Source organism: Phacochoerus africanus, chromosome 7, assembly GCF_016906955.1.
Source record: "Phacochoerus africanus isolate WHEZ1 chromosome 7, ROS_Pafr_v1, whole genome shotgun sequence".
NCBI lineage: Eukaryota > Metazoa > Chordata > Mammalia > Artiodactyla > Suidae > Phacochoerus > Phacochoerus africanus.
Window position 1 is genome coordinate 65,607,148 of NC_062550.1, and position 12,671 is coordinate 65,619,818.

The 12,671-nt window shown below is 38.8% G+C and overlaps 1 protein-coding gene across 2 annotated transcripts; it reads right to left on the bottom strand.

Moving 5' to 3' along the window:
- Positions 1 to 5,201: 5,201 nt before the first annotated feature.
- On the bottom strand, positions 5,202 to 12,331 carry CLEC1B (C-type lectin domain family 1 member B). 2 transcript variants are annotated; one of them, XM_047787564.1, is made up of 6 exons: positions 12,071 to 12,331; positions 11,139 to 11,237; positions 10,016 to 10,129; positions 9,705 to 9,856; positions 7,289 to 7,395; positions 5,202 to 5,405 (listed from the first exon to the last, which is right to left on the bottom strand). In XM_047787564.1, exons 1-6 carry the CDS (start codon positions 12,132 to 12,134, stop codon positions 5,261 to 5,263), a joined length of 681 nt encoding a protein of 226 aa, XP_047643520.1. In that variant the 5' UTR covers positions 12,135 to 12,331; the 3' UTR covers positions 5,202 to 5,260. The 2 variants fall into 2 exon arrangements, with proteins under 2 accessions (XP_047643520.1, XP_047643521.1); XM_047787565.1 differs by lacking the exon at positions 11,139 to 11,237.
- Positions 12,332 to 12,671: the final 340 nt, after the last annotated feature.

Genomic DNA, 12,671 nt, shown 5'->3' on the forward strand with positions numbered 1-12,671 from the left:
ATCCAGAAAGCAGAAGTTTATGCAGTGGAAGCCAAAGCATAACTTGGTAAAGAAGGAAATGAGAAAGAAACTGAACTGAAAATGGTCAGCGATAGAATAAGTTATTACTCTGGTTTCTAAACTGGAGTGGACGTTGAGGGGGATGGCGCTGGATTACTGTTAAGAAGGAAAGGCCAGAGGTGCAAAGAATGTGCTTATGTTTGGTAGAGAATATGAAGCATGAGGATGACCTCAATAGCCTAGATACCAGGAGAGCTCACATTGGACACACCAGCATGTGACGAGTTGTAGATTGCTGTGTATACTTCAACAAGAAAGGTGGGAAGGGATTGCATCCCTAAGATAACTGGATATACTTTATTGGTTGGGGTGATGCAGTTGCTGTGACAAGTAAACTTCAAAAGACTGCTCATTTAACACAAAGTTTATTTTTCCATCCTGTAACATTTTAGCTCAAGTAATCCTGGTTAGAGGGTACTTTCCCTTCAAATGGGACCAGGACTCCTTCTTCTCTGTGAAACAGCAGAGTCTCCTACTTGTAGCCATTGGAAAAGAAAAGACAAGGTGGCAAATCTACAGCTGCTTCTTCAAAGTCATAACCTTGGTCCTACTGTACAGCACAGGGAATTATATCCAGTCTCTTGGGATAGCCCATGACAGAAGATAAGAAATGGAATGTATATATATGTATGACTGGGTCATTTTGCTGTACTGCAGAAATTGGCCCAACACTGTAAATCAACTACACTTTCATTTTTAAAAAAAGGCATAGCCTTGGAGTCCTGTGTATCACATTTACATCCATTTATGCAATGTCTGTGTTTTAGATCTAAAGGTTGGTCCTGATAAGTAAAATTTTTGCCTGGTTGGCAAACTTTCTAAGACAATTTCACTTTAGAAGGGAAGCATGAATTATTTAGCAGACAGAGGGCCATTTTCTGCCACAACCTGTGACTACAGTGTTGGTATAGAGAAATCTGATGCTTTAATTGTCATTCATATATTGGCCATTGGTTCTCATGGCCAGAGGTCATGTCTCAGGAATTTATAGTCTGCAGATCTCAACAATCCGCAAAACTCTCTCTTGCTTAAGTATCTCACTGGATCCATCATGGATCTCTGTAATGGAAGAAAACAAGTGATTCTCTCAAGGAAGGGGCAATCTGAGAGCACCTAAAAAAGACATTGTTATAAAGTTTGGGATAGGAATCAGGGGACCAAAGAAAGGTGGTGAACTATGCACTGGGAAGCTATTATCATCCCCAGGCCTGAAGAGTTAAGGGGAGGGTGTTTATTGGAACTTCGTGGCCTATCTGATAGCCTAAAAGATAGAATATGCAGCATTTGCCAAACCATAGCATGGTGGGAAAGAACCTGGGGCATAACACCCTGACCACTCCCCATTTTCCCTTTCTGACCACCGCTGGTACCTCTCAGTTGCCAAATGAACTGGAAACACGAGGCCAGGTTTACCCAGACAGTGCCGTACATTGGAGCTCTGCCTCCCAAGGCACAGGGTGGGGCCAAGAGGTTCTCAAGAGGCGGATGGAGCATATTCAGCAAATTCGTCAGACCTATCATGTGATCGTGGAATAAGATTCTGATGTGGAAAACAGTGTGACTTAGCTCTCTATAGCTTTTACAATGCAATGATTTCTACCTTGGGTGAAAAAGAGGAAGAAACCATAAGCACACCAAATGTGCATGAAGAATAATGTCAGGAACACAGAAACAGAAGTGCAGCAAGTTGTCATTAATTCCCAAGTGTTTTCACATTTTATCAGCGCCAAATATCAGATTCAGAAAGATCTAGTTTTCCCCCACAATTCTCTGATAAATTTCTTTGGGGGAACCACTGGGCTCTCCCAATCAAAGATTAGTATGTTACTTGTATTACTTTTTAAATTTTTTTTCTTTTCGTTTTAGGGCTGCACGTGTGACATATGGAAGTTCTGGGCTAGGGGTCGAATTGGAGCTGCAGCTGCTGGTCTACACCACAGCCACAGCTGTATGGAATCCAAGCCGCATCTGTGACCTACACTGAAGCTCACAGCAATGCTGGATCCTTAACCCACTGAGCGAGGATCGAACCCGCATCCTCCCAAAGACAATGTCTGATCCTTAACCCACTGTGCCACAGAGGAAACGCCTACTTTTGACGTTTTTAATTATACTACCTTATTTATTGCTTGTTACATTCCAAGTACTGTTTCAAAGGCCTTTTACACGAATTATTTTGAGTTTCACAACAGTTCTATGAAACAGACACTATAATTAGTATGTTGGAACTAAATTGCAAATTGAGGCATGGAGAAGTCAAAGTATTTACTGAAGTTCAATTATGCAGTAAGTGGAAGAGTTAGTATATAAACTAAGTGGTCTGGTCACAGAACTTATGCTGTTAAAACACCATAGACCCTATTCTATTCAAAGCTCTTCCTCTGGGAGTTCCCATCATAGCTCAGCAGAAACGAACCTGACTAGTATCCGTGAGGAGGTGGGTTCCATCCCTGGCCTCACTCAGTGGATTAAGGATCCAGCATTGCCGTGAGCTGTGGTGTAGATTGTAGACTCGGCTTGGATCCTGTGCTGCCATGGCTGTGGCCGGTGACTGCAGCTCTGATTTAACCCCTAGCCTGACATATGTGCAGCCCCCCCCCCCAAAAAAAAGGCAAAGCTCTTCCCTTTTTTTGGTCACTCCCAGAGCATGTGGAAGTTTCAAGGCCAGGGGTCAAACCCACACCACAGCAGCAACCTGAGCCACAGCAGTGGCACCACTGGATCCTTAACCCACTGTGCCACAAAAGAAATCCCCAAATCTACGCTATTCTTATTTCTTACATAAGCTTATGGTATGAGAACAAGAAAAAAAATTTGTAGGTACAGTTTAATTGGCTTATGTTTTCATTGCATTTTTGCTATTCATTATAATATTATTTGAAATGCAGTCATGTATAGTGGTATAAAATATGTGCTTTTTAATTTAGGGGTGATAAAACACTAAATTCCTGAGATACAGCTGATTTCTTTAGTGTTTTATAAATTCTTAATTTCTATTTGGTTTCTCTAAATCAACAAGTAAAAATAGGAAAATAGTGCTATTATGCCCCTAAAGCCAAGATCTCAAGACATTTGAAATGGAAACAGAATCTGTGATATTTCTGTTATTTTTCCTCAGCCCCTCCCAAATCTGCTTGTTTATTGATCGTCTAAATCAAAATAGATTCAAGTACCTTTGTCAGTGTGCAAATCTATGAAATAATGCATATTTGTTGAGTACTTTTACATGGATCAGTACTCTGCTCGGTGCTTTACATAATTATATTAAATGATTCTCAGAATTACTTTATGAGTAAGTAATAATATTAAGCTCATTTCACTCAGGAAGAAACTGAGGGTTTTTGTTTGTTTCTTTTTAGGGCCACACCTGCAGCATATGGAAGTTCCCAGGCTAGGCTAGGGGTTGAATCCGAGCTAAGCTGCCAGCCTATACCATAGCCAAGGCAATGCTGGATCTAAGCTGCATGTGCAGCCTATGCCGCAGCTCATGGCAACGCCAGATCCTTAAGCCACTAAGAGAGGCCAGGGGTTGAATTCACATCCTCATGGACACTATGTCAGGTTCTTAACCCACTGAGCCACAACAGGAATTCCAGAAACTGAGTTTTAAAGAGACCAACCAACTTGCCAAAGCTAGACAGGGACTAAGTTCTAAAGCAGTGTTTCTCCAAATGTATTAAAGACTGCTTGTATCAGAATCAAGTAGAGGTGCTTATTAAAAACACAGGACCCTGTCTCCTAGCCTTCCAACTGAGTACCGTAAGTATTTGTGTTTGAACATCAGCATGTTTTAATAAGTACCTTCTGGAAAGCTATGAAAGGAAATGAAATTGTTGCCTATTAGCCTGTTAAAGGGTGCCTCTCCACATATCTATAAATACTTCATGAGTTACACCACAAAAACCAAACATAGAACTTTCAGGAATAGAATGAGATAAAGCATTTTTGCTTGCTGTTCAACTAGCCTGTGGGCCTTATTAAGAAACACTTACTCATTTTCAAACCTCATCAGTTTTCTTGCAAATTTTATTTTCCTTCTCTTGGACAGAAAATTATTGCTATTGAGTCTGACCAGAGGTGGACTTGGAATACCAATTATATTTGTATATTGCTTTTTTTTTTTAATCAATTGATGTGCTTTCTGATGAACTATCTCATAAAATGAGAAGCAAATATTTTGTCTCTTTCCTGTGAGCCAGGAGCTTTGCTTGGTGGCATAGAAGAGAAAATAGGAAAGTCATGGAGTTTCTGATACAATTAATAGTTGAAAATTTTATTTTAGGTTGTGAAATTGTAAGGTATATGAGGCAGCTGTTAACCTATTTTAAATATCAGAAAATGGAAGGTAAGAGGCTCCATGACTGGTCCATCATTGTCCTTGAGCTAAATGATCACTGAACTGGTTCCAAGTTTAGTATACATTCCCCTAACTTATGCTGTCTTTCAAACTTCGATGCTTTACATAGTCTCGAATTATATATTTTGCACAGTTTAAGTTAGTTAAGGCTTAACTTTTCTTTTTTTCTTTCTTTTTTTTTTGTCTTTTTGCCTTTTCTAGGGCCGTGCCCACAGCATATGGAGATTCCCAGGCTAGGGGTCTAATCCGAGCTGTAGTCCACAGCCTATGCCACAGCCACAGCAACGTGGGATCCAAGCCGTGTCTGCGACCTACACCACAGCTCATGGCAACGCCAGATCCTTAACCTACGGAGCAAGGCCAGGGATCGAACCCACAACCTCATGGTTCCTAGCCAGATTCGTTAACCACTGCTCCAGAACGGGAACTCCAAGGCTTAACTTTTCTTGTTTCAACTTAAAATGTATGCATTTAATTAAAAAGCAAGTCAAGACACAGGCTTCCAATACCTAAAAAAAAAAAATGTGTTTATGTTTGAAGATGCGGTGACTCACTGTATGTTGAAACAATTGTGAATGGAGGACAAGAAGAATGAAAATTAATGGGAAGAGAACAATTAAATAATCAATTCACTGACTGGCTTCTGGATTATAAAGAAGGCATTAAGTTATTCCTAATTATAAAGAAGGGACTAAAAGGTGTTGGTAGGAAAGGCAAAGTAAAGATAACTCCAAGGGGAATAAAGGGAAAAATAAAGCAATGTAATGGCTGATGAGTCTTTCATCCAGATCTTTTATTATACAATCAAGCACTTGTCTGTGACATCCTGCCCATCTCTTTGCATTAAAGTAGTTGGTCCACATTTGGCATGCCTGCCTTCCTCTCACACATTAAATAATGTTTATTCTCACAGAAGGTAGGGTGGATTTTTCCATTATGAAAATAAGCACAATTCATATTTTCTGTTCCATTTCCAGAAAACTTAATCCTGTGAATGCAAAAGGTAGAATGATTTCCTTGGAAAGCTAAATAAATAAGCAGCAATCAAACTCTGTGTATAGTACTTTGGTGCACAAAGTGAAGACAAGAAGTATGGGGAAAAACAGTAAAAAACAACACTCAGAACATTGAGGAAATTCCAATTTGCTTGGGAGTATGAAGCATGGACTTTTGAATAGCTCATAGCAATTTACTATAGGATAAGATTAAGCAGAAGTGAACAGTAGGTGCAATAGGAGTTCAGAGGAAAAGATGGGTGGGGATCTGAAATGATGAGAAAGGCTCCATCTTTTTATATGAGATTATACTTTAGTTCTGTCTTGAAGGAAGGACAGAATTTATATCAACAGAGATGAGAGAGCCTTGTAGAGCAAGTAGCTGCACAGGAAGGAAACAAGTTCAAAGAAAAGTAAGCTGATGAAATATTTTTGAAGTGAGGATTTATATTAGAGGATAATGGGTATAAGACAGAACATGTACTGTATTTGCTTGTGAACTTGTCTATATTCCCAGCTATGTCACTATGACAAGAGGACAAATGATGTATATTTATTAATTCATTTACCAATATCTTTGGGATCCCTACTACCTGCTAAAGTTGTTTTCTGTGCTGATGATAGAGTGGTAAACAAAGACAGGGTCCTTTCTACAAACAACTTACATTATAGTGAGAGAAATGTTGGTAAGAAGGCAACAAATAGAATATTTCAGAGAATTTGGTTAAGAGTTTTGAAGAAACAAAACAGAGTGATATGATAGAGTTGAGTGGATGGGATGGAGAGAAGCTAATGTAGTTTGGGTAATAAAAATTTGTCTCATTGAGGAAGTGATGTTTAAGCAGAGACTGGAGTCATGAGGGGGAACCCACCATGGACTTCTTGAGACAGAGCATTCAGGAAGGAAATAGCAAGTGCAAAAGCCCTAAGACCTTAAAACATGTTTGATTTATTGAAAGAACAGAGGGCTCACAGTTTGCCTGCACTGTTGTGAATGAAGCAGCCAGTGATGAGAATAAAGCCTGAGGTCTATAAAGAAGCTTGCTTGTACTTGTGGTAGTCTTGGCGCCTATACATAGTAGGTAATAAATACCTATAATAAATAAATTAATTAATTTATTATAGGTAATTAATTTATTAATTTATTTATTATAGGTAATAAATACCTATAATAAATAAATTAATTAAAATTTCAAGTAATGATCAGATTAAGTTTGGTTATCAGTTTAAATTTTAACGGGAGAGACATTGCACAAGATAAACAAAAGGGGATTGGAGATTGGAAAGCCAGTTAAGTAACTCAGAGTAATTGAGCCCTTTGCCTGGACTGTTTGTTGAAGGATAGAGACTGTCAACACGAAAATGAAAATCATCTCGTGAAAGACGTGCCTGATTCTTGGAAACCCCGAGGAAGGAAGACGAGGTAAAATGATACTGAAAAGTCAAAAGAACCCTCAAAATAATAACTTTCGACCACAAAATAGTGAGGATGATCATTTTGTTATGAAATTATGTGAAGAGAATCAAATCAAGCTAACACCCCCCCTCCACACCCACCCACCCACCCATCTACCCGCACACATAAAATATTCCAATGGTAAAGGTGAGGGTAGAAAGGAATAGGACAATATCAGGAACAGGGGTGGAGTGTGACTTACATAAAGAACAGAGGAGTGGGAGAGCAGGGAAAATAGAATCTTATTACAGGTGCTGTCTTGTTAGGACTAGGACTTGAATCAGCCCCTGTGTAGGTAACATACAGCACGACAGAGCGTCACCTTCCAACTTGTTAAGTAATTTGCACTCAAGAGGGTAGAAGATTTCTGGAATAAAAATTGCTGGTCGTGCCTTGTATTCTGAGGGTCCAGTGACTTACATATTTTTGGAGGGGACTGAGCCGTCTTCCCACATCCAGGCCTCTTTGGAGTTCTGGCGGGACAATCCAACCCAACGGATTAATCCAGTCCTGCTGGTGAGGTATTGCTATTACAAACAAAAATAAATATAAAAGGGTCAGAGTGTTTCCACAGTTCTTGTAATGACATAAAGGCAAAGCTTCATGATAAGCTACCTGGACATAAAACATTAGATTATATGTCTATGTTAATATTAATTATATTTGATATTTAGAATTGTACCTAGTTCACTTGTTGTAGCATTAAAAATACTTGTAAGATATAGGGGAAAATTGGACACAAGAAAGATTATATTCTAATCTTCCTATGTGTTCATCTTCCATCAATTGAAGATTAGAATCCCAAATAAGATACCAAATATGGTTGTTAAATGAAATAAGTGGTAAAGAACTAGAGAAGACAAATGAGAAGAGATACTTTTGTTGGTGAAACTTCATATTCCCTAGAATTCATCTCTACTTGCTTTGGTTTTGTTGCTTAGTTTGCCTGCAAAGTCTTAAGTATAGAAGGATCCATTTATTTTAGTTGATTTGGTAGGAAAATTATACAGTATCTTTCTCAAAGAGATTTACAAAAGACATACATCTACTTTTTTCTACTTAGAAATGATCACTATTTACTATACTAAATACTATACTTATTTGTTTTGTTCATTGCCAGTTACTCCACTGTAAAATAGGCTCCATGAAGTTAGGAATTTCTGTGTTTTTATTAACACATAGATACAGGTCTTGGAATAGTTGCAGCACATTTTGGTTGACTTAATGGCTGAATAAATCAATTTATCACATTTTTTTTTACTTTTTATTATTTTATTTTCCTAAGTTTTATTGAAGCATAGTTGTATAGCACAGGAAATTCCACTTAATATTCTGTGATAATCTTTAGGGGAAAAAAATCTAAAAAAGAATGGATGTGTGTTTCTGTACAAGTGAATCACTTTATAGTACAACAGTCAGAATTTTTTAAATGCTAGAGTTAACATTCTATGAAAGTAGCATAAAGTCTTTTTTCTTTTTCTTTTTATGGCTGCATTTATGGCATACGAAATTCCCGGACCAGGGGTCGAATCAGAGCTGCAGCTGAGACTTAGGCCACAGCCACAGCAATACTGAATCCAAGCCACATCTGTGACCAATGCTGCAGCTTGTGGCAATACTAAACCCTTAACCCTCTCAGTGAGGTCAGGGATCGAACCTGCATCCTCACAGTGGCAACATCAGGTCCTTAACCCATTCATTGAGCCACAACAGGAACTCCTATCATTTACAGCTTGAGCTACTCATCATCTTTCTGTTAATTTATGGGGTTTTTTTTTTTCTTTAAAATACATACATATGGATTTTTCATTTATCTGAGCATTTTCTCTGTGAATCTGAGCCCACGCAAAGAGTAAATATAGATACAGTGAGCTGGAATAACGGCGCACAAATGAGCATGAACATCACGGGGCTGGTTTCCTCATGTCTGGTTGCTTCAGCCCTCAGGAAGAGACAAGCCAGTTTTGCTGATCATTCCTAGCAGTTCTGTAGACTACAACTTACCTGAAAATGTGAATTCTATTGACTCTGTCCGCATAGAGCCCCAATCCTGATCTATTCCAATTCACATTTGCTTTCATTTTTAATATGCAGAAATCTGAATAATTACAATATTAGAAATTATAAGATAAATACAATAAATAATGTATACGTTTAAAAAATTGTTTGGACATACTGTTACGGGATAGAAGGGAGACTCCAAGGCTTGGTTCCTGGCTTGCTCCCAGGATTTATGAAAGGAAAAGTTACATTCAATAATAAAGGGAGAGTGCAGTAGTGGATGTGGATGTATTTTACTTGAAAGGAGGGTTTTGTTAGAAGCTGTCAAAGGGGAAAATGTGGAAGAAGCATCCTGACTAGCAGAAAATTTTCAACTGAAATCCTGTGTGTTGCCCAAATAAGATTGTGCCCCAAACTGGGTCTGGACGAGCCTGTGAAAAGATAGAGTTTGCACCATGGATTGTTCAAACTGCCAATAATTTAGCAAGAACAGAGAAGATGTGTCATATTGGGATAATACTGATATTTTTATTTTACAATCGTATTGAGTTTCTTGTACTTTCAGATGCTTTTTTTTTTGGAATTAGTAAATAGAATTAAGGAAGGAAAAAAATATATCTTAACTCTTGTTGCAGAGATAAGACCAGAACTCGGTTTCACTAGTACTCTTTCAGCACTTTCTACTCTCAAATGTTGCAATTTTTACTGATCTCGATAAGGTTCTCAGACTAGCACAAACTGGAAGACACAAAAATGTAGAAAAAAAAGCTCACATGTTCCATTTGAGACTTGTCTCCTTATGACTCCAAAATATTTGACATAGAGCTCTCCTTACCAGAATATTCTGGCTGGGGATCTTCAGAAGCGTAGCACTGGTGTCGATACAGTACTTCTTACTCTCTTCCCAGGTCAAGTTGTGCCTGAAGAATCCATAGCAACTGTCTCCATGATATCTCCAGTTTTTCTCACATGGGCTGCACTGATGTCCTTAAGGAGAAACCAAGCATAGGATCCCTTTCATTCTGAACTGGGCTTACCTTTTCCTCGTGTTCGGTGTTCCCTGCAGATCTCAAGATGCCCTACAGATCGCATTACAGAAATACTCCAGCGTGAGGGATGATGACGTGGTGCCCGAATGGTACTTACTTTCCTCTTGTCCTGATTGTTTTATTAAATCTTGGCAGACCTTCCTTGCTAATTGCTTCAGAGTTCCTGAGAGATGTTCATTCTCAGCTCGTAGGTAGTGTTGCTGCGTGATAGCTAGATATAAAAATTAGGTAATAATTTGTCGTGAGGATAACCAGGGTGATGCCAAACAAGTCCTCCCAATAAACTTTAAATTCAGTAGAGTTGTCAATCTACGAGGTGCTTAGAGATACATCTGAGTAAATGAGTGCTGGAAAGAGGTCAGGCTAAAGAAGGTTCTAAAGAATACTTTAACTACCATGCAGAATGATCCCAAGGGGTCGCCACAAGAATGAGTGAATTATTTGAAGGAGACAATCAGAAATAAGAACAGACCACAATCCAATTGCATGCCCAAAGCAGCGGTTGTGACCTTTCCTTGAACACAGATTTCTAAGCACATTTCACAAAGGTGAATGACCTCTGTTATTATGTTTTTCATGTGATGCCAAAATATCCATTCACTTAAAAAGTACATATCAGTTTCTTGTAATGCTCAAAGTACTGTGGTATTCAGGTAAATCAAAGGTGGTGAATGAAATGTTCTAAATATCTTCTGAAAAATAAACAAGCACATGAACAAACAATAATTATACAGATGATAATGTAACGTTGGGGGACTTTTAGGTTTATAGGAAGAAGAAATATTTGTAAATTGGGGGGATATGAATTCTCTCAGTGGAAGTAAGTAAATACATTCAGTTTAAAAAATGAGAAGAAGGGCATTTTTATGAAAAGGGAATAGGATGAGCAAAATCTCAGGCAGGGGGACATAGGATTTATTCCTGAAACTGAGAAAACCACACTGGTTGGATCTTAAGATGTGCAGAATAGGGAGGAAATGAGGATCTTAAAGACCAGCTTAAAATTCTTAAAAATAGTTCATTAAAAAAATCTAAATGGTATTTCTAATCAGAAGGTAAAGGTCAGAGTTCTTTATTGAGGCTATCTTGGCAGCTAAGTATAGGATGATTAGAGTAGTGACAAGTAGAAACATACTGACAATTGAGCTTAATGGCAGATACCAGGACACTTAGTTATTATCTTCCTCAGATCAAATCTTTTGCAATCAGTTGATACTTACACAGAATGCCCAGAGCCACCAGCCCAAAAACCATCCCCATGCATAAGACCAGCAGAGTCAAAGCCATCACACGCCACAGAGAGGATGCAGCAGGATCACCTGTAGGCATGCAATAAAGATAATGGGGGCAAGCAGGATGGCGCAGCTATGGGGCAGCAGTGTCCCTGTTCCGACCCTCTCAGGATGATCGAAGTGATACAAACAGCTTCATTGGTACATCCTGCCTTTGCCCCCTCAGCGAGCAAAGTATGCAACTCACTCCATCCCTACTTCCCCTGGCCTTCTCTATGAGTCCAAATATAACTAGCTGTCAAGGTCTTGTGGTTTTGTCTTTAATAAATAATTGCATTAATAAGCAACAACTGTAGAATCACAGGCATTTGCTGACATCTTAGAAAATGGAATTTCCAAACACTCTCCTCTTATCCCCTTGCTTTCTATTCCCTCCAGCATTTTTTTTTACAGCCTCACCCAAGGTATATGGAAGTTCCTGGGCTAGGGATTGAATTAGAGCTGCAGCTGCCAGCCTACACCACAGCCACAGCAACACTGGATCCAAGTTGCATCTGCCACCTACGCCACAGCTTGTGACAACGCTGTATCCTTAACCCACTGAGCAAGGTCAGGGATAGAAACAGCATCTTCACAGCGACAAGTCAGATCCCTAACCCACTGAGCCACAATGGGAACTCCATCCCTCTAGCATTTAAACCTGTAAACCTTAATGTAATGTGCCCTGCTTGTATCCTTTGTTGTTTATATTCTAGGTAAATCTTTCTGAGTGTAGGTAGATAGCACTTAAGTGCTGGAGATAAAGAAGGTCCTTCAGGAAACTTAAAACTGTATATGCTGTCACCAGCAGAAATAAGAAAATTAGGGTGAATCCATTTTCAACAGTTAATTTCCAAGTTGCTGACTCTGGGCATTCTTACCTGAAGTGAGAGCTGGCTTTTCAGTTTTAACATTTAAGGTGACATATCCGTCTTCATCCTGCATGGCTTTCCTTGGACTGCAAGTGAGCTCAGGCTTCAATGACTGCAAAATGTTGGGTCCACTTCGATTTCAATTTCTACCAGCCTGTGATCCTTTCTCTCTGGTAAGGTGGAGCCATATGCAATGGGGCACATGGTTTTTTTGTTTTTTGGGTTTTGTTTCTTTCCAGGAAGCCTTTTAATAGCTTCTCAGAGATACATGGACCTTAAACACAAAAACACAAAAATAATAACTTGTGGTAAAGGAGTAGATATGGCATTCGTTTCCTGTTTCCTTATCATCCTTTAGAAATGAAGGAATATTCCATTGTGTGTATCCTTCCAGAGAACAAAGGTTCATGCTTCATCCTAACCTTAACAATGTCTAAATCATATTGTTTACATAAACTGATTTCTGATGAAAATTCATGGATAAAACATCAGCAGATATAGCCTAGCTCATTGTGAGGAAAAAAATCTAATATCATTTTCTCTAAGATGAGCAGTATTAAAAGTTTCATGGTCTAGTGTTAGAAGGTGTAATCATAAGCAAGGATTCATC

Excerpts from the sequence above, each read along its gene's own strand:
- CLEC1B (XM_047787564.1), bottom strand. The coding sequence starts at position 12,134 with ATGCAGGATGAAGACGGATATGTCACCTTAAATGTTAAAACTGAAAAG. Across the intron at positions 9,857-10,015 it reads ACAATCAGGACAAGAGGAAA|GACATCAGTGCAGCCCATGT; the intron begins GTAAGTACCATT and ends TTTCTCCTTAAG. Across the intron at positions 5,406-7,288 it reads TCAGTCCCCTCCAAAAATAT|GATTAAGTTTTCTGGAAATG; the intron begins GTAAGTCACTGG and ends TTGCATTCACAG.